Genomic DNA, 22,173 nt, shown 5'->3' with positions numbered 1-22,173 from the left:
CTCCACCGCTACTCAATCGCACTATGTGTATTGGTTCTCAGGACAATCCCTGATCTAATGTCCAATTTTGCCACATTTGAAACAAGCGTCAGTTCTTCCACGTCCCCTTCCTCTCCGTCCATGACCTTTCTTGTGCCCGCAGACTTGGTTTTGATATGCTGCCAGCTGTCCTTTTTCTTTTTCTTGCTGTTCAAGAGTTTTTCTGCATGATCAGCATGACCCCATGCTGGATTCACCATTCTCCACTCCTGTGCAGAGACGGATCTTGCCACTTTCGAATACTGAGTCCCCATCTCAGTCATCAGCAGCCTCTGCTGTTCAGTGCTGGTTCCAGTTGCACTGCATACCGCTCCCCCACTTAACACTTGTGGGAGAGATCAAATGGTAGGTTCTTTCATATTGGTGAATGTCCATGGTCTGGAGATCAGCTGAGTGTTTCCATCTCCTGCAGTCACCTCCACCATCGGTGCTTGCAGGGTTGCATTCAAATCATAAATTGCCTCCTTCCCGGTTCGCCGTGGAGTATGTGAGTGGTGCATGATGGAGGCCTATCCACCTCCTCTGCTGCAACAAGGTCGAGGTCTGGATGGAGGTTAGGGACAGCTGGAGCTGCCGCCTGCGCCCTCTGCACCGGTAGCAGCTGAGTGTCCTGCTGGTCATCGCACTGCACCGCTGCTGGCTGTAGTTGTCTTCTCAGTGGAGCTGAGTCCAGATCAGGGTCTAGTCGGACACACTGAGACTTGGAGATTAGTTCAATGCCTACCTTCTGTAAACTGTCCCTGATATTCACTTCAGTTAACCAAAATTCACACGCTCCAGTACAAATATCCCTACATTTCTTTTTTCCTTCTAATTTGTCCTCACTAACTCGTTCCTCTCTAACTCTACACTTACTATCACTTATTAACATATACTGAACATTAAGAAAAGAAAGTGGATTAGCATTATCCTTATCTTTCTTTCCTTTGCCAATGTTTAAACCGATTTCTCTAATAGGTTGTCTCAGCAGTTTTAACATAACTCTTATTTATCAATTTAAACTCCCCATTTGTTCAACAAAATACAAAATTTGGAGGACCAAAGTTATGCTGATATGGTCAAAGACATTTAGAAATTCCCTAATTTATTTTAATCCGTTCTTTTTAATTTACTTTTGTTAAAAATGTGTTGTTAGGATTTTAATTTTAGGATTTAAGTCTTTCTTAATAACCTCAAAAAGCCAATTATACCCCTAATATACTTAAGTTTACTTAAATGTACTTACCTTTGGGGGTTGAGAACTTCTCTTAAAGCAGATTCATGGCAGTGTCGAGATGATCCTGGCTCAGGTCTCAGTCCTTCAGTCCCAGTCACATCTCCAGTGCAAAACTCTATTTACTATATTATATCATAGTTTGTTAAATCATGAACTCGACGTCAGAACCCAATATAACAAGTGTATTAAAATCAACAAACACTCCGTATATTCCTATTATTATATCTTGTATATATCCATACTCCTTAACTCTGTGACCTCCTCTCAGATCACCAACCTGCTTATTCTAATACCATACTCATTAGTTCCCAATTAACTATGTGACCTTCTCTAAGATCACTAAGAGGCTTATTCTATATTAACTCTGTGGTCTCCAAGACCACCCGTGATCTCCAAGATCACCCGAAGCTTCCTTGATTCTACATCGGTTCCAAACCTTGCCATGCCGACACGTCTGTCACTCACCCTGTGAGAGAACCGTTTCCCTTCTGAATTTGTCTTCCCAGAAAGACAGTGTCTTTGTGCTAATTGGTCCGCTGGATCACAGCAGTGAGAGCACTCTTTGGTTCTCAGGCATCAGGCCCTCACGTCTCTACCTTCTTTTGTCAAGGAGGTTGAGGTCCCAGACTCCCTGCGCAGTTTTACCTTTCAGCCCTGAGATCCAGAGTGTCTTCTCACAAGAGTGATCCTGCCGACAACACCAAAATTGTGGTGGCAATTTCTGTGAAACAAGCACAAAGTCAAACACTTCTTTCTGAAAGTTTAATTCAGCATCTGCAGATGGACTCATCAGTACACATCACCTGAATGACATGCACAAATGAGCAAAGAACATAGGAGAATCAGTGTTCAGTGTGAGATCCCAATCAGAGATACCATAAAGTTGTGGTTTCTCGAGGCCATAAAGCTCAAGTCTCTTAAGCCACCATCATAAACCTAAAGGTTACCCTTTTAGATTAACAATTTGGTCAACTCTTTGGTCAGTCATTCACATACATACATCATGCAATTAAACATACACAAATGTAAAAATTTCCATTACAGGCTCAATGTAAGCCATGCTTCAGCATTAGGTCATATATCACCTGGGGCTCAGTGCATCGCACTGTGATCATGTTGGTGGCAGACCCAGGTGGGAACACTACCAGGCTGTGGGGTTCCTGTCAGGGTGACATGAAACAAACAAACGATTTGTGGAAAAGGAGTATATAAACTTTTCTTTTTTTTTTTTGAGAAAAAAAAAAGTTTAAGAGAGGATGTGCTCAGTACTTACATGTCTGCAGAATAGCTTAAACATCATCCTATGGTCTGCAATGGTCAGCTCTTTTCTTAGGGTCCGACTGCACGCTTTCACCAATGCTACTGTCTTCATGACATTTTCGTAGAAACTAACTCCTGGCTGAATCTCAGTGTATGTGACACTAGATTGGTTGACAATTTCAGTCAATGGTTGTTTATCTGTCAACAATAACTCAAAAGCTCCAGAGCCCAATCGATTAAACGTCGGGTCTGCCCATAGCTTCTTCATTGTAGAGAACAGTTTGGCTATATAGCTCCAAACACCAGCGCTGGATAGGTAAGCGCAAATAACTCTCAAATGCTGGGTCTCATTTTCTGTACAGTTCCACCTGCTCATGTACCACCAAGACCCGATGTGGGTTAATTGATGTGAGGCTGTGGCACACGGCACCATCGGACAACCACTGTCATGTACTCCATCATGTTAAAGCTTGTCGAGCAGACAGAGATCTGTTTCTGAGGAGAAACCAAGCACAGAACGATCTCTTCTGCTTTTATGCACTGATGAGGACCTTAAAATGTCCGTACAGATCTGAATCATCCCACTTCATAAATTTATCCAAACACCCCTTGTTTGTCTCACCAAGGTTTCTCATTTTTTTAAACGAAAGGTGGTTGGAAAAATTACAAAATATCTGGTTGGATATACAACATGTGATTGGATAAATGAGAAACCTGGTCGGAGCAACAATGTCCGGTTGGATAAACGAGAGGTGGTCAGATAAATGACAAAATATCTGGTTGGATATACAACATGTGATTGGATAAATGAGAAACCTGACCGGAGCAACGACGTCCGGTCGAATAAACGAGAGGTGGTCGGATAAATGAAAAAACATCTGGTTGGATATTGTGGTGGCAATTTCTGTGTCTCTTAAGCCACCATCATAAACCTTAAGGTTACCCTTTTTAGATTAACAATTTGGTCAACCATTGTCCGCTCATGGAATTAAATGTAATTTCCATTACAGGTTAAAACAAATAGGAGAATGTAACAAACTTCAGGAGCTTGAAGTACCATTGTAATCTTTTTTTTTTTATTTTAACTGAATTTTGGAGAAGAAGATTGTCCTCAACTAGATGCATTGGATAATCCATAGTAGAAAACAGGAGAGCTGACAGAGAGCTTTTTCTTGCAGCATTCAATTCCATTGCCATCTTCTCCTGAGCCCCAGCGACAGTGTCAGCTTCCATCTCTTTCAGAGCCTCCTGTGTCTGGACAGGGAGAAGGAACTCTGTCTCCTGAAGCCCCGTAAATCACCTTTCCTTTGCTACATGAACACAATCAGACACATTAGAAGACAGATACAAACGGAGGCTCAGAGGTAGGTGTGTGTGTGTGTGTGTGTGTGTGTGTGTTTGCATTAATGTGTGTGATACTTACAATAATCCAACAGGAGCCAGCCTCACCTCCAGGTGTTTGGTCAGCTTCACTGCTGGCACATTGTTGAACTGGAGACAAGAACAGACACAAAATAAGAGATAAGACAACCTGCATCATCTGTGTCATCTATCCCCTTGGTGTCAGAGAGTTAAAACCACAACCTGTTAGTTATAATAGTTTTCAGGATTGTATCAGTGCCTCATCCATAAGCAAGTCATATACTATACTGAGCCTTTATAATCAGTATCAAAGTCCCCGTCTCTTCTCTGCCCACTTAAATACTTCTTATTCATCCAGTAATGAAATGTAACAGAATACTTTATATTAACAAAAGTAAAAGTAAAGTCATTTACATTACATTATTAAAACCTACTCTACTATAAGAAAAGTAGGTCATTAAAATATTTGCATAAATACATTTGGTCAGAAGTATAAATGCATGTATATCTGTATGTATGTATATGTATTATTATATTTCTAATATCTATTTGGTATGTATCATAATCAACAATGAACTGGTGTCTTTCTTGTTTTGCACAAGTTAAATCTGGGTATATAGATGTGTCATGATGTCATTATAGTAAGAGAACAGTTTTAGAAGTGTGGTCATAGACACAGCTGGATGAGGTTTGTGTGACACAGAGTCTCAAACCTACAAAGCAAAGACACATACTCTCTTTTCAACGTTGGGGTCAACGACTGCACAGTCAGGAGTTTCGAGCTCAGCAACAGTGTTTAGTGTCTGTTCCGTCTTCGAAAGCTTGACATACGGCATGTCATCATCCTGCTAGCTCTCACATTTTCTCTTTCTGTGGAAAAACAGAAAAAACACAGAAAGCATGAATTACCAATGTTTAAAACTGTGAGGAAAGAAAAGAACATGAAAGCATCTCAATCAAAGAAATATAAATTCATGACAGAAAAGGTGACTGTGAACTAGTCAGGCAGACTTACTGTGAGTGGCGGTTGTTCACGGGAAAAGGAAGTCTGTCTCCTGGAGCCCCGTAAACCCCCTTTCCTTTGCTACATAAACACAATCAGACACATAAGAAGACAAATAGAAACAGTAGCTCAGAGGTGTGTTTGTGTGTGTTTGCATTAATGTGTGCGATACTTACAATAATCCAACAGGAGCCAGCCTCACCTCCAGGTGTTTGGTCAGCTTCCCTGATGGCACATTGTTGAACTGGAGACAAGAACAGACACAAAATAAGAGATAAGACAACCTGCATCCTCTGTGTCATCTGTCCCCTTGGTGTCAGAGAGTTAAAACCACCACCACACACATTTATACCTAACCCAGCCTTGTATAATCTCTGTCCTGATCTTAATATTGTCCTCCTGAACATGATGAACCAAAGATGAATAATATCTGTAACCTGTAGTTGCTCTGTGGTGTTTCCCAGAACTCTAAAGCACAGCACTATCACTGACACCACTGATTCTTTAATCAACCACAGAAGAAATCAATCATGCACAGTTTTTACAATTTAATGAAAGAAGAATTTCTTCGTGCCAAACGGGAGGTTTCTACCAATGTAAACGTTTCTATACTCGGTCAGGTTCACTACTCTGAGTACTCATGAATTACCCCCTCCTCCATTAATAAGTATCTTTCTTGATACAGGTATTGATAAAGTTCCTCTGAATCGCTCTCTAACCTATAGTTAGTACCTTACCTGTGTCTGGATGTGAGGCCCTGCCTGGCTGAACACGGGGCCTGACTGCAGGACACTTGCTGGTGGTTTATGGCAGCAGCCAGTTCACCATTGGGTTTCAGGAGGATGCTGCTCCAAGCTGAGAGGTGATGCTATTGGGAGGGGGGGGGGTCCACATCAGAACCAGTCCAGTTGAACAAGTCATGCCATTCCTGAGCAGGGACATCTTGTGGAAGTGGATGGTTATTTGTGCCCTCTGACAATTTGTTGACCACTGCCCAGACCATGTCCAACAACTCTTTGTCGTCCATCTCCTCCAAAGTAAGGTCACTTTCTGCCCTCAGGTCCATACAATTCTGGTGTGTAGCCGTCCATTTCATTGTTGTTCTTCTGTGACATTGATGAAAAACTGGGTTTGAGACACTGCAACAAGCTTACATGCTGATAAATACAAATGAATGATCCAATATTATCATGTATTATGAAATAAAACTAAACAAGTGTAACCCTTCTGAGAGGAAAAGAGAATAGTACTGAAAAATAGTAACTAGGTTCAATAACCAGTGAAATCAGAAGTTCTAAGATCGACTATGGAGCCCAGGATTGATCAAACGATGACGCAGGAGTATACGCTTCCCTATTTATTACAGGATGGGAAGGATGAATAAAAACATCAATCACACAAATTATCACAACTCTTACCCGGGTAAGTATAGAAAATAAAAAATAAAATAAAGTTTTGCAGCTGCGTTTTTTCTAAAGTTCAGTTCACCTGTTTTCAGTCACTGTTCAGTCAACACCGTGAAGGTGGAAAATCAGTCCCACCGCACTGTTGCGTGGATGGTGTGTGTGTGTGTGTGTGTGTATGTAAAGTGTAAAAGGATTCAGGTTCCACGGCGTAGTATCTCTAAGTATCCTCCGGGGTCTGGCTCGCCATCAAACTTTGACTGGCTCCAACATCCAGGTAGGTCAAACTCTCAATGGGTCCATCAAAAAACCTGACCTACGATAAGTTGGATCAGAGCAATCATCTTAATTTTCTCAAATCTCAAAAAATGAATTATAGTACATTAATCATGTTAAATCTACATAAACTCTTTATCAATAGAGAATAGGCCTGGGCCGATAATCAATAAATCAATTAATCGCACGATAAATTAAAATGAACTCGATAATTTTTCCGGCCTCGATTTATTGCCATGTGCATGCGCGTTTGTTTTCCTCTTCTCTCGCCTCCAAGCAGGCTGGATGACAAGAGGGTTCACTCTGAGCTCGGTCTCAGCACCTGGGGGCGTTTGTTCCATAGCGGAATGAACCCTCTTGTCAGTCATCCAGTCTCTTTGTCTCTGTGGGGGGAGGCAGGGCCGCTAGCATTGGCTCCACACCAAGCGGCAACATCCCGGGCTGAGCGCTGAGGCCAATGCTGAAGTGCAAAAAACTGCAGTTCACTGGGTGGCCACTTGAGGCTGGCTCCAAGAGGGAGTCAATGGGAATTGACTCCCGTGTTAAAACGCCAGACTTTAGAGCAGAATTAAACCTGTTTACAGCCTGGTTCAAAATACGGTTTTAGACTCAATCAGTAAGTTCTTCCTTCATGACAACTATGTATTATCTGTTTAGATAATACAGAGGTTTGAAATTGTGAATAATTATCACTTGATTGACACGTGACGTCACCGTTAGCTCGTCACTCTGGCTGTTAGCCTGTGGTCTGCTCGGCTTCACCTGAGCTAACAGGCTAATCACCGTCACCGAACGCGACCGGGTCTGGGGAGGAGTTTTCACTCACATGTGAATATTATCGTTTGTTGTTCGGCTGATTGTCCTGACGGAGAAGTGTCTGTGGTGTGTAAAGTTCTGCCTTTTATTTACGTGTCAGTAGTGATGAGCAGGTATCATTGTCTCTGTACCTGGCTGGTTAGCTTAGCTCCGCTAACCTCCAGGCAACATACCAGCAGTAATGGCAATGCTAACGGGAGCGGCATGACATGAAGCGGTTCACACAGCGGAGAGAGGAGCGTTAGAGTTTATGGTGATAAATCTTTTAAACTGAAGGCGACTGTGTGTTTAGTGAATGAGCTCCACCAAGTTAGATATTTAACATTATGTAAAGTTGTTCAGCTCCCCAACCTATTTGGCTTGACTACGTTACTGTGGGTAACTTCAGTAATAATGTTTTATTAGATTATTGGTTCAGAAATAACGTTAGTGCACCTGCTGCAGTATGAAACTTGTTGAGCTGGACTTTATTTATGAATGAACAGTTTACCTACCAGGTATAGACCTGTTTTCATAACTTACTAACAATTAAAGCAAATGATTGCACATGATGCATTACATTATAAATGCAATACTTTTAATGTGAAAGAACTCCATACTGCACATTCATTGTAGTACACTGTTTAATCCCAAACCATATTCAAATACATAGTTGAATATCCACAGAATATAAGGACATAGACTTTGTTTGAAAGTAACACTTATCTCGGCAATAATGCCATACTTTATGTTTCCTGTCATTTTATTAGGGACGGACGAACCTGAGGGACACAGCTGTGCTGACCGCGTTCTGTCTCTTATGACAAAAAAGAAAAGACTTTTTATCTAAAGTTTATCAAATCAGAAAGTAAAAGATGAACATTGTTGTGATAACAGTGTTCATTTTACCAACCATAATGGATATAGAAATTGACTCAATATTAACATGTTGTCCAGCCTGAAGCTGCCGATCTCCACCTTGTTGCTGCTGCCACAGTGGATTCAGAGGACATCAGGTGTTGCAGTGCTTCATGTAATGAAATGAAAAAAGTCACAGTAAAGGATGTTTTATGCTGAAATCATTGTCATATCTGTAGATATTAAGGAACAGAGGAGAAACACGATTATTTACAGATACTGTACAATACAATAGCCTACAATAATTTTTACACATGTAATATCATCTGTGTTAAGCAGCCAAGACTGGTACTTATAGTTTATTCTGTGTTCAGCAGGTGGAAGCACCACAGATTTCAGCCAAACTGATGTACTAAAAAAAATAAACATTGTACAAAAAAATGTCTTTCTACCACATCTGTAATAACCGAATGAGCAAGGTGAGCCCATCAACACGGACGAGCCAGTTCAAAAGTGGTGGCAACAAAAAAAAGCATCACAACAAAGTTGCATGCCCACCTAAAGCACAACCACCCGACCCAGTGTTCCCAGCTGGGGAAAAAAAAGTGCACCTCAAGATGCAGAGCCTTCGGCCCGAAAGTCAACACTCAGTGAGGCGTTTGGTCGACAAAGTAAATATAAATGGAGCAAAAATGGTGTGCGCTCACAGAAAGTGTAGTTCGCTGCATCGCAAAAGAAATGCTGCCCTTTAGTACAGTTGAAAAACCAGCATTGAGAGAGATGCTGCAAACGTTTGACAGACAGAACGAATTGCCTGCGAGAAAATACATGTCACAAATGGCCTAAATGTTCAGTATTTATTGAAGTGCAATTTTGTTAATCGAGACTTGATAAGCCATTTTATTTATTGTCTTGGTTGTGTGTGGTTTTATATTTGAGTGCTGTTTTTGCTAACAGAGACTGAGAGTCCATTTTATTTTTTGTTTGTTTTATTTATTTAGGATATTTCAACATTCCTGAAATTACAATTACGATGGTAAAAAATTACTGAAAAATAAAAGTTTATTGTATTTGAAAGGGTGTGCATTATTATGATATATTATCATGTTGACAATCATATCGTTTATCGGCAATAATTCGTGGGACAATATATCGTCCAGCAAAATTTGTTATCGTCCTAGGCCTAATAGAGAATAACAATTTTACTCAATTACTGTTGCAACATGCTATCACAATGTTCAGTAATAAAATAAGCAACACTCAAAATATCACATTATGTTATTGAAATAATCTTCCTCACTCCAAATCAACAGTATCAAAATATCCTGTGCTCTTTACATCGTAATTAGCACATAAAACAATATCAATCATCTAGAAAGAAAAACATGTAATGTGCACAGCTAATAAAATATGGCTGGATGAGCTTAGAATGCACAAATAAGGTGCTAAACACACACATAATACAGCTCTATGTGCAACAAAGGAGCCAACAAATGTCTCACAATGCACCTTTAAAATGTCGGATCAGGGCTTCAGCATTAATGTATGGTGTGTCGTAGTGTGTCTCTCTCGCGCCAATCAGCACCGGAGCTAGGTGCTCTGATGTTAGCTCCTATGCTAACGGTTTAACTCGTTGCATTAGCTATTAGCCTAGCACATCAAGACGGCCGCTCACCGATGCGTTTCTCTTCCCGAGAGGTTCCTCCGACTGTGCTCACACAGGTCCTGGTCGTCCCGGGAGATTTCTTCGGCAGCTTTGCCGAGTCTGATCCACTTTTCTTGTTTTATCTTCCTATGGTGAGTGTCTGTTTAATGCGTCTTGCTCTCTCTCTTCCCGGCAACTTCAGAGGAAGTGAACCTGCTTCGATCAGCTCAATGGGCGGGGCTTCTTTTCTGATTGGGTGACAGACCGTCTCCAACCCGTCTCCTTCAAACTAAAACTCTCTATAAATTATTTTATTATGGTTCTATCTCTCCTTTTAGATAAACATCTGTTTTTTATTATTAACCAAAACGTAGTATTTAATGAATTGATTTTTCCACCATGAATTTCACTTTTCTTCATTCAATCAACTAATTTATTGTTTTTAATACAGATTTTTAACCTGGGTTACACAAGAATCTAATACTTTTATTTAGAAGCTTTTTTGTTGTGATATTTTTCACTGTGATTTTGAGCTAAATGGAGATATGGACACTTCCTATACTTCTATATACTATATACTATACATCCACTGTCATGATTACACCTGATTTCTTTGGAACTATGTTCTTTCAGATACAAATAAAAACATCTATTCTATAGTTATCTTACAGGATCACATAACTGCCTCGTCCATAAGCAACTCATATACTTTACTGGGCCATTATAATAAGTCTCTATACTCAGTCAGGTTCACTACTCTGAGTAATCATGAATTACGACCTCCTCCATTAATAAGTATCTTTCTTGATACAGGTATTGATAAAGTTCCTCTGAATTGCTCTCTAACCTATAGTTAGTACCTAACCTGTGTCTGGTTGTGAGGCCCTGCCTGGCTGAACTGGGGGCCTGACTGCAGGACCAGCTCTGTCTCCCATCTAGCCCCAATGTAATCAGTTGAAGCACTCGTACAGTCTGTAAGGTTTTATATAACACAGATACCACCTTGATTTTTGACCCATTATATACTCGCATTAGAACATCTATCACTCCGTTTAATATTTTTGCGCTCCCTATTTCCCTTATAATATAATCCCTTAGCTGTAGTTATCTAAAAAAAATCCTAATTTTTTAATCCATACATTTCTCTAAGGTCCTGAAAAGACATTATGTTTCCATTCTTTAGTATTGTACACATGGCAGTGATTCCCTTCCTCTCCCAGTTCCTGTATGTCAGGTCACTCAAGTTTGGCCTGAATCTTTCATCATATGCAATCCAGCTCAACAATCTCACTTTCTTTTCCAATCTATGCCTTTTATTGAAATCAGCCCAGATAGTCAGTGTGTGGGAGGTTATTGGATCTATTGAACCTTTTAGTAGTTTTTATCAATGTAATGTTGCCCAAAAGGGATTGCACTGGTTTGTTAGCCACCCTCATCTCAATCTCTTTCCATTTGGAGTTATAATGCTTGTCACACCACTTGACCAAGTTGTGCTGCCTCATAATAATCCTTTAAATTTGGGAGTGCCATGGGAATCCCCCCCGATTCTTAGCCAGTTGTAGCGTGCTATATTTTATTCTTGGTTTTTTACCACTCCAAATGAACCGCGATATCATTTTGTCCCAGGTTTTAAATCTTTCTAACTGTATCTTGACAGTAAGGGATTGGAAGAAATACAATAGCCTCAGGAAAATGTTCATTTTAATAATGTCAATCTTTGAACTGAACTCCAGTGATATGGTCGACCATCTCTCAATATCCTCTTAATTTGTATATGAATCTGATCACAATGAAAACATGGCTGGAATTATCTTCTGAAGATGGCTTATCTGTTTTGTTAGGGTTACCCCAAGATATTTTATGCTTTCTGAGTTCCATTTCCATTTATAAGCATTTGCAATTTCTTGGGAAGGGGTATAATTAAAAGCCAGAATCTGTGTTTTATTCACATTTGTTTTATATAATGAGTGGTCTCTGTATATACTTATATACTTAAATGTGTTAGGTTTGTATCAGGTCTTTCTAAATATATTATTACATCGTCTGCAAACAGACTTATTACATGTTTTTGTTTTTTAATATGTATTCCCTTTATTTCCTCAAACTGTCTTATAGCCTGCGCCAGAGGTTCAATGTATAAGTCCAAGAGGAGAGGGGACAGGCAACATCCTTGGCGTGTTCCCCTCTGTAGCTTTATGCTTTTTGTTAGACTACTATTCATTTTTATTCTAGCTATAGGATTCTGGTTTATTGTATTGATGCATTTAATGGCGAAAGCCTTTTCGCCATCAAGACTCAGCAATATAGCCTTAGTTTCCTTCATTTGTATCGAGTTTACTATTTGCAGGGTCCTTCTTATGTTCGCTAATGTTTGTCGTCCTGTAGTAAATCCAGTTTGGTCCTCGTCAATTAATTCTGTCAGGAAATTCTGATCTCTCCTTGCTATAATGGATGTGTATATGTTGTAATCTACATTGAGCATAGAAATGGGTCTGTAATTGTTACAATATTCTGCGTCTTTACCCTCCTTGGGGATTACAGATATGATTGCTTCATTACATGACGGTGGCAATCTACCTTCCTTAAGGGCAGTGGCGGTTCTACATTGAGTTACTCCCCGGGCGAGGGGTGTTATATAAAGTAGAGTTATGTGTATAGTCTTTTTCCTTCGGATGCAGTTCACACCATACATCAACCAGTCCATGTTCCTTCAACGACATGTTTACAAATTTAGATATATGTGTCTTATTTCTTTTTATACTTGTTGTGTCTACCCTATGATCCATTATCATATTAAAATCACCAGCACATATCACTATACCTTCAGATTTTAAGGCCATGACTGGGAATAATGATTTAAAGAATTGTTTAGTACTCTCTGGAGGGGCATATACATTATTAACGTAACCATCTCTTCCTGTAGTTTCCCCTTCACTATAATATATCGTCATTCTGTATCCTTGATTTCTTTTAGACATTCAAATTTAGTTGAGTTTTGTATAGGTATTGCCACACCTCTTTTGTTCCTTTGTTTACAAGTACTGTAATAGGTGTTTCTAAAACCAAATTTCTTCAGCTTTTCATGCTCTTCCTGGGAAAGGTGTGTTTCCTGCATGAAGATAACTTGAGCCTTAAGTTTTCTCATTTTCAAAATTATCTTAGTCCTTTTAATTGGATTATTTAACCCATTAACATTTAACGACACTAACGATATGCTGTTCATTTATAGCTTTGGAAAATGGCATTATACTCCATGATATATATATATATATATATATTATATACCATGAGAACAAACAATAGCCCAAAGAACATTGAGCAACTCAGCAATAAAAAAAAAATCGAACTAAGAATACAACAGTAGGCACTTGCCCCCCACGTTTCCCCCGTGGGTTGAGGGGAAATTCAGATGAAATATGGGGGCCCCTCCTTAGTTAGGTCCATTCTTGTTATCCAGATTCTCTTGAGCATCTGTCTCATTAATTCAAATCAATTCAATTTTTTTTATATAGTGCCAATTCATAATTTACATTATCTCAAGGCACTTTACATTTAAAAGTCAAGACCTTAAAACAATATTAACGTAGAGAAACCCAACAGTTCCCACAATGAGCAAGCACTGTGGGGAGGAAAAACTCCCTCATTAACAGGGAGAAACCTCTGGCAGAACCAGGCTCAATGTGGGCGGTCATCTGCCTCGACCGGTTGGGGTGAGGAAAGAAAAGTAAGGGGGGAGGAAAGGAGAGATGGGTGGAAAGCGGGGGAGAGAAGAGAGAGATAACAATAACAATGTAGTGATCTACAACAGGATTATATATATTAATGAATTACTGAGTTATTGTAATTAATGATAAAAATGGTGATGGTAGTTGTTGTTGTCCTGCAGTCCCGGTGCCAGAGTTATCTGAAACGAGAGAGAGAGAAGAGCCAGAGGGACTATGGGAGGAAAAAGTGACACTTTGACATGATGACATGTTAAAATAAATAAATAAATAAATAAACAGGTGTGGGGGGGCAGAGAGACAGAGAGACAGAGGGAAGTGATGAAGTGCTCAGTGCATAATGGGAGTTCCCCCAGCAGTCTAAACCTATAGCAGCACAACTAAGGGATGGTTCAGGACTCACCTGATCCAGCCCTAACTATAGGCTTTGTCAAAGAGGAAGGTTTTTAGTTTTACTTTAAATGCTGGGACAGTGTCTGCCTCCCGAACCCAGATTGGGAGCTGGTTCCATAGGAGAGGAGCCTGATAGCTAAAAGTTCTACCTCCTGCTCTACTCTTACAGACTCTTGGAACCACTAGAGAGCCTGTGTTTTGGGAATGAAGTGATCATTACAGCTCACACATACAGCGTCCGATCAGTCCTAACAGTGAAGACTGAAGACCTATATACAATCTCTTAGACTATTTGTCTTCAGTGTCTAACATGTGTTATCTTTCACTTACTTATTCATTTAGATGCACTTACATACTTTATTTGTCCATTCCTCGGTATTTCTGTAGTTTATGTTTTGCTCGTGTTGCGGTGTCCTCTTTGTTTCCTACCTGTTGCCATGGCCATGTCCCAGTGTATCCTCATTCTGGCCATAGGTGTCTAGAAACGGATTCCTCTCTCTTTTAAAACTTTCTTAATTCCCGCGTACTCCTTTCTTTTCTGAATTATTTCCGTGGAATAGTCACATTATTGGAAATAGTATTAGTTAGGTGATAAGTTGCAACATCATGTCCCAATTGGAGATGAGCCGTGCTGCACTGCTGCTGTGCCTGTGGAACAAAGAAGAAATGAACAATTAAGCCACAGTATCACTAATTCCAGCTCTGTCCAACAATCCATATATAATAGCTCCAAAGACTCCTGGAAGAGAAATTGTCCTACCCTGAAGAGCAGTCATCCACAGGAGGAAAACACAAAAGGTGGCCACCTCACAGCCCCAGTGGTGTGACTACTCTTGGAGATTCTCCCATCACAGTGTCCTCTCCATGCAGTCTCTCTGAATCTTCATCTGACGTGGCTGGCTGGAGAGATGCGTGGACCAGTTCACATGTGAGAACAAAGCCTTTGCAGGGACTGGAGAATATGCTCTGCCTTTTGGGTGAGCATAAATCAATATTTAGGCGGAAAAAATGGATGCGACTAAAGAGGAAGATGGAGAGCCCGTCATCAGTAGCGATCACTTAAATAACGTTGACTGTTGTGCTGTGCTCCACGAGGAGTCAAAATAATGTTATTATTCATGACTTTGCCTCACACAGAGCACCAAAAATGTTGTGATTATGTACTTTCCCTTGCGCGGGGTACGATTATGTACTTTCCTTCATGCGGGGCACCATTAAATGGTGTGCTTTTGGGCATTCAATAAATGTGGCTATCAGAGAAATATTAAATATTAATATTAAAAATATTAATATTAAACTGATAAAGGATAAATCGGGGCACCACCCTTCAAAGGAAGGGAAAAGATAGCCAATTTAAGAAATAAGTCTTACTGACTACAAATTTGGAACTCTGATTAATAATTAAATAAATAACTATAACCAAAATTACCACATCAATAGCTAGCAAAGTTGAAGGATATGGAGTTCTTGACAGTGTAGAGGTTGGCAAAATTCACACTTATGCAACATTAATGAAGATGGAGTTTTGAGACCATGTGGCTGAGATCAAATGTATGTGTTAAGTTTGTGGAAATGAGTTTGTGAGGTGTTGGTGCCAGGTTAAAGAAAGTAGTTAGATGCATGCAAAGAAACTGATCAGTATAACAGAACTAACATTAACTTTCGAATAACATATTACCAAATATCACAACAACACAATTCAAACTTATAAACATTACATGAAATAGAAATAGGACTAAACAGTCCTTTGCTTAGCCTAGCGTAATAATAGAGCCCAGTTGTGTTACCCGTCCATGAAAAAGAGGGAAAGGTCCTTTTTGGATGTGCTGTTTGAAGTCGAGTGAAGTGGTCTTGTTGGTTTGTGGCTCCTGTTGTGCATCTGGTGGTCAGACCTTGTGTCGTGGCCAATTGTGCTGAAGTTCTTAGGCAGGCTCTCGCGTCACTGCCTTTGGAAGGTTTTAGCAGTCTGCTCCAGGCAGGCCTGCTGGAAGTTGAGGAGCTTGTGTAGGGAGGAAGTCTCCCTGGCTGGGAGAGCAGGGCCAGAACCTACTCCACCAGGAGCGGTCAGCAGGGGAAGAGGCACAACAGAGAAGAGAGCTAGGAAACTTGGCTTATATTGGCCTTGTGACCTCATGGGTCATGGGGCACACAGTGACCAATAGTGGTTGAGAGTTGTCTTCTGGAGCAGTTTTACCACCTATATGTGAAGATGAAGAACCCTGGGAGACTGAGTTCTGGAAGCTCTCCTTTGTCTCCAGAGCAAAGGAGACATGCGGTCAGGCTTTTGACTACACATGTAGGCCCAACTATGGTTCACAGATACCAGGTCCCAACATGACATTATGGCTTCATTGAATGAAAATGTATTTAACTTATCTCGATGTGCTTCTTCAGGTTGGACGGGGAGTTTTTGAATGCCAATATTTCAGTCACTCTCTGTAGGCATAACAGGCACTTAATCTGGTAGGAAGAATCTTTCACTCCAACGTACGAAAATATTTCTTGAAAATACGGTAACGTGTAACGTTATCTTCATCACCACCACGGAGTTCACCAAGTTCATCACTTTAGTCGAGATGCTCGTCATCTGCTACTGGAGCATGAACGTAAGCAGCAGAGCCGGCAGCAAGTGCTTCCATGATGGCATCAATAATGTGACATACCCGTGTAGTAAAATTTCTGTTCATTACACTGTGTCACATATGAATGTCACTATGTACCTTTAATCTGCACTGCAAACTGAGGAGTGATTATAACATAAATTGCTAATGACTACAATAAGTTTAAGACAGATATTACGAATCATCAAACGAATCAAACAATATACTCTATGTGTAACAATCAGTATGTAGTGTATGTATAACTTGTGTGAAGAAATGATAATCTTTTTTTTTTTTAAAGGCAGTCTGACAAGAATGAAATATAATGGTGTAAAATCAGAGACAAATATCTTTTTAAAAAATAGTAAATGGTTTGGACAGATATAATGGTGTCAAGAGTAAGAAAAACTGTGTAAAAGAAAAAGAGACTCACCATGGTACGGTAGGGGCTCTCCAGAGGGAAAGTCCCAGCTCCAAGGCCAAAGCAACCCAGGTGTTTGGAGGCTTTCCAGGGGTAAATTCAAGTCCAACGTACGCAAGTAACCCCGGTGCTTGGAGACTTTCCAGGGGGAAGGTCGTAACAGGTGTGGCCCTTAAGGATAGATAAAGCGGAGCAACACCACTGTTAGTCAGAGTTCTTCTGGTGCAGCTCCGGCTCGCTACTGAATGCTCTCAGGTTTTGTTGTCGACAATAAAACTCTGCTGCTTTTAAGTTGACTTCTACTGCTTTTTTATTTGACTGAATTTTTGGACTTTTGGACACCACCAACGAATGTGTTGTGTAGTGTATATGAAAAAAGAAGCTAACAGGCAAGCTAATTCAGAGGAACAAACTTCACTCTTTCTTATTCAGGTACCAGTCACAGTCACTCTCTTCTTCATGGGGTAAATCGAGTGACACTGCCACCCACTGGCATAATATATATTGCAGGCACACGTATATACTACAAAAAGTTTACGGCATTACGTCACCAACTCAAATTTCTTCTGATTTTAATTTGTAGTAATGAGTAACGAAGATGGTTAGGAGAAATGTCTTGGAGTAAGAGGACACATTTTACTTAGGAAATATAATGGAGTAAAAGTGAAAGTTGTCAGAAATAAAAATAACAAAGTAAAGGACAGATATGTGAAATTTCTACTTAAGTAGAAATGTAAAGAAGTATTTGTACTTCGTTACATTACAACACTGGGTAAGGTCAGCTCAGGTGCTGTTGGATGGGCGCTGCTGACTACTTCCAACACTGTGGTTTTCTCAACCCCAGAGCGTGGCGGATTCTCTTCCAGAGTGAAGTCTTCTTTGGTTTCTCAGGGAGAACACTGGAGAGAGACTTCTCCTCAGTGACATCATCCTTACTCTCTCCATTGAGCTCCCGACTGGAAACATCAGCTTCATGACAGTGGCAGACCACATTGTAAGAAGCTTTGAGCTTCATCAGCTCTTCTTGGAGAACCTTCTTCTCCTGGAGCTCAGTGTTGAACTTCTCCTGGTTGGTAGTCTGATTTTGACAGACCTCATGATAAGAATCTCTGAGCTTCATCAGCTCTTCTTGGAGAACGTTCTTTTCCTGCTTCTCCTCCTGGAGCTCAGTGTCGAACTTCTCCTGGTTGGTAGTCTGATTCAGACAGACCTCATGATAAGAAGCTCTGAGCTTCATCAGCTCTTCTTGAAGAGCATTATTCTCATCCTGAAGCAGATCGCTGGTTTGAGTCTCCTTGTCCATGGAGTCAATCTTTTGGCTGTGAGCTTGCCTTTCCTCCATCTCTGTCACCACAAGCTCAACCCTGCTCAAATCCCTTTTCAAAAGGGCCACCTTCTCCTTCAGAGCCACATTGTCCTCTTCCAGAGCCTTCACCTTGTTGCTTTGTACAGCCAGTTTGCCATTGTGGGCTTTAGAGTGAGCTGTCATTTTCTCCTTCTCCCGAATCAGAAGCTCATTGTTCTGTTTGAGCTTCTCTTCCAGAGCCTTCACCTTGTTGCTCTGTACAGCAAGTTCAGCCAGTTTACCATTGTGGGCTTTAGAGTGAGCTGTCATTTTCTCCTTCTCCCGAATCAGAAGCTCATCGTTCTGTTTGAGCTTCTCTTCCAGAGCCTTCACCTTGTTGCTCTGTACAGCAAGTTCAGCCAGTTTACCATTGTGGGCTTTAGAGTGAGCTGTCATTTTCTCCTTCTCCCTAATCAGAAGCTCATCCTTCTGTTTGAGCTTCTCTTCCAGAGCCTTCACCTTGTTGCTCTGTACAGCCAGTTCAGGCAGTTTACCATTGTGGGCTTTAGAGTGAGCTGTCATTATCTCCTTCTCCCTCATCAGAAGCTCATCGTTCTGTTTGAGCTTCTCTTCCAGAGCCTTCACCTTGTTGCTCTGTACAGCCAATTCAGCCAGTTTGCCAGTGTAGGCTTTAGAGTGAGCTGTCATTTTCTCCTGCTCCCTCATCAGAATCTCATCGTTCTGTTTGAGCTTCTCTTCCAGAGCCTTCACCTTGTTGCTCTGTACAGCCAGTTCAGCCAGTTTGCCATTGTGGGCTTTAGAGTGAGCTGTCATTTTCTCCTTCTCCCTCATCAGAAGGTCATCGTTCTCTTTGAGCTTCTCTTCCAGAGCCTTCACCTTGTTGCTCTGTACAGCCAGTTCAGCCAGGACACCAATGTGGGCTTTAGAGCGAGCTGTCATTTTCTCCTGCTCCCTTATCAGAAGCTCATCATTCAGTTTGAGCTTCTCTTTCAGAGCCTTAATCTCAGACTGCATTGTTCCACATGTCTGAAAAATGGAAACATGGAATTCATTATTAAAAGACCTGAACCTGAACATACATTTCTAAAAAAAAAAAATTCTTACCAGGATGTCCATTTTGGTAAAGGGGGATTTGTAGTTATGAGAGCAGTGTCTTCTTGATGAACTTTTACTGAACAAATCAGCGGTTGTCTCCGTAGGCAGGATTGTTGTCTTCACTAATGAGGACTGTGGTCTTCTCAGTTGACGGTCTGTTATTTTCACAAGCTAATAACTTGAAGCAAGGGAACTTGTTATTTATGTTTGGTAGTTCAGAGGACCAAAGAAATATCCTTTAATGTCTAGAGTTTTTGGTTCTTTGATTGGATTTGATAAGGATTTGCAGGCCAGCAATCCCTTTGATGGTTGGCCCCTCATCAATCATCAAAGAAGATTTTAAGAAGCAACCGTTTCCATGGCAATTTTTATAACTGCACAACATGGCGGCCCCTGGGGGTTTATCAGGTTGACTTCTATATGATGCACATCACTGCGGAGCATACACAAATCCTGAGCTAGGCGGCTACTATACACATGTTGCACTGATAGCTACAGTGATCCCTGTCTGAGACTGAGGTTAGTCTCTAGACCAAATGAAGAAAATCAATCAAGGATTTCACATCCATTAGATAATGTGTGATATGCTTGAGGGAATAAATGAAATATGCTATGAAGTGTTAAATTAAGTATGTAGATATGTACATAAGCATCAACAAAATATAAGTCTATGTGTCAGTAAGCACATAGTGTGAAATCTTAACAGCACAAGCATTATAAAATAAATGTAGTAGGATGAAAATAAAATAATGAAAATGGAAAACACTCTAGAGCAGCTGTAGTCAACTACTTTACCATCACCGGAAAGTGGGTACATTTTTGCAAACTAATTTTTGCATTGTGTGTCACTGAGAGCATGGGGAATTGTGCATTTCTGCAGCATGTTTGGATTCGTGTTTGTAAAAAATGTGTGTGTGTGTTTGTGTGTCAGGAAAGTGTGGACCTTGATGCTGGCTGGTTTCTAAAACTGATGCGAAATAATTGAGAGGATGTATATTTACATGTTGATCTATGTGATTTTAGTGTGTGAGAGCTATTGATGCACAACACAGGCACTGACATTCTGTGATTAAGCATTGTATTGTTGTGTGTTGTTCATGTGTTCAATGTGATTTGACACTGCAAATAAAGGTTTCATATTTTAATTTCATTCATAGATTCATGGCTATTGAGCAGTGCTTTGTGAGTGTTGGTCGAATACTGTCACTGGCATAAAATATTAATGAAAATGCATATTATTAATATTTGTATGTGTGTATATTAAATCAATACAATTGTCAATGCTTCTGCATATGTGTTTGACTGTTTCCATTTAACTTAATTTACTATGTTCCACTTAATACTGGGCTAAAAGGATTTTTTTATGTAATATTTATGTCTTTGTTATTCACATTAGTCATCCAATCATTACTGATTTGATGATATAGAGCTCAATCTGAATGCAGACAATTATTTCTTCAATGCAAAATATATTTTAAAAATCTTGCCTCCATTTGTTTACATATGATAATGAACAAAAATAATAACCAACAGATTTTACACATCTCACACAATTCATTGACCCTCAGCATCCAGCCCTTCATCAGCCGTGAGTGTGGCACATTATGTCATTCTTTGTCGTATATGGTCATCAATAATTTAATAATAATTTATCTCAGACTCCCTCTCCGGAATCGAACCCTGAATCCCCGTTACCTGTGGTCATTGTAGGCACAAAAAGTACCATTGAAAGTTGATAGGGCAGACATTCGAATGAGACGTCGCCACCACGAGGGCCAGCGATCAGTTCGAGGTCATCTAGTGTCACCAAAGCAGCCGGGGCACCACGGGTCTGATAAATGCACACGTCCCCGAAGGTCAGTGCCCGTTGGGGAAGCGGAGAGCGGGCGGGGAGTGGAGTTTGGTTGGGGGGGTGGGATTTTGCGGAAGTTATTTTGCAAAAGGGGTAAGAACTCGTACATCGCCTGGTACACTGGCGCTGACAAGTAGAAAAAATGTGCTTAATTTTGCCTTTATACACCAAATTAAAGATTAGACTCTCCTCTTCCCAACAATATCAGCTTTCCACCCTAGCACAAACTGGCTGCTAGTAATCAGACATTTAGTGTGGTCCATTTCAGGCAGCTTTCGGAGCTGGGTCAGAAGTCAAACTTCTTTCACTTACAATGTTTGAACACTGCTGCTAATGTGTTTAAACATGTTTAGGCATGTGCAGGAATGTGTTTAATTAGTTGTAACTTCATAAAAAAGGACTTTATGGCAAGTAATTACATATCGTCACAACCTCACTCAGTCTGAGAATCATCATCACTGGTGGTGCACTTTTCAGCTTGAGTAAATTATCTGTTAATCTCAGGCAGGTCTCTCAATACAGCAAAACAATTCTTTACAAACTACTTTTCTTTCAATGGTCTTTTTATTAATGATAAAATACATATAAGACAATCAATGCACAGGAAAAAAGTTTTTTTGATTTTTCGTACAACATCCATAACACAAAACAATCCCTTGTCAAAACATCCGGACATGGACATACTTAAACATCTACTGACAAAAAAATGTAAATAGACAGAATAATAATAATAATAATAAAAAATAAAAAAATTACAACCACGCTTGGAAAGATAAAAGATTAATAAATTTAACAACTGAAAAAAGCACAGCACAGACACCACCAAAAAAAGGTGAAATACATGAAAAATAGATACATAAATAAAATAGATAATAAACATTTAAAAAATTTAAAAATAAAAAAAATAAAAGGGGGGGGGGGGGGGGG

General features: G+C 40.2%; 1 protein-coding gene across 1 annotated transcript; it reads right to left on the bottom strand.

The window, feature by feature from the left end:
* Positions 1-17,278: 17,278 nt before the first annotated feature.
* On the bottom strand, positions 17,279-19,530 carry LOC138412249 (golgin subfamily A member 6-like protein 25). Its single transcript, XM_069535701.1, has 2 exons — positions 18,204-19,530; positions 17,279-18,086 (listed from the first exon to the last, which is right to left on the bottom strand). The coding sequence occupies exons 1-2, from the start codon at positions 19,374-19,376 to the stop codon at positions 17,805-17,807; spliced, it is 1,455 nt and encodes a 484-aa protein (XP_069391802.1). The 5' UTR covers positions 19,377-19,530; the 3' UTR covers positions 17,279-17,804.
* Between the last annotated feature and the right edge of the window lie 2,643 nt (positions 19,531-22,173).

The sequence above is a fragment of the Paralichthys olivaceus genome, chromosome 12, assembly GCF_024713975.1.
Source record: "Paralichthys olivaceus isolate ysfri-2021 chromosome 12, ASM2471397v2, whole genome shotgun sequence".
NCBI lineage: Eukaryota > Metazoa > Chordata > Actinopteri > Pleuronectiformes > Paralichthyidae > Paralichthys > Paralichthys olivaceus.
The sequence above is the reverse complement of the archived record's forward strand: the minus strand, read 5'-3'. Positions and strand labels throughout refer to the sequence as shown.

What these genes read in the sequence shown, in the direction of transcription:
- LOC138412249 (XM_069535701.1), bottom strand. Translation starts at nt 19,376, where the DNA reads ATGTTCAGGTTCAGGTCTTTTAATAATGAATTCCATGTTTCCATTTTT. An exon ending in TCAGAGCTTCTTATCATGAG is followed by an intron (nt 18,087 to 18,203) that starts GTCTGTCTGAAT and finishes TCTTATCATGAG; the next exon opens with GTCTGTCAAAATCAGACTAC.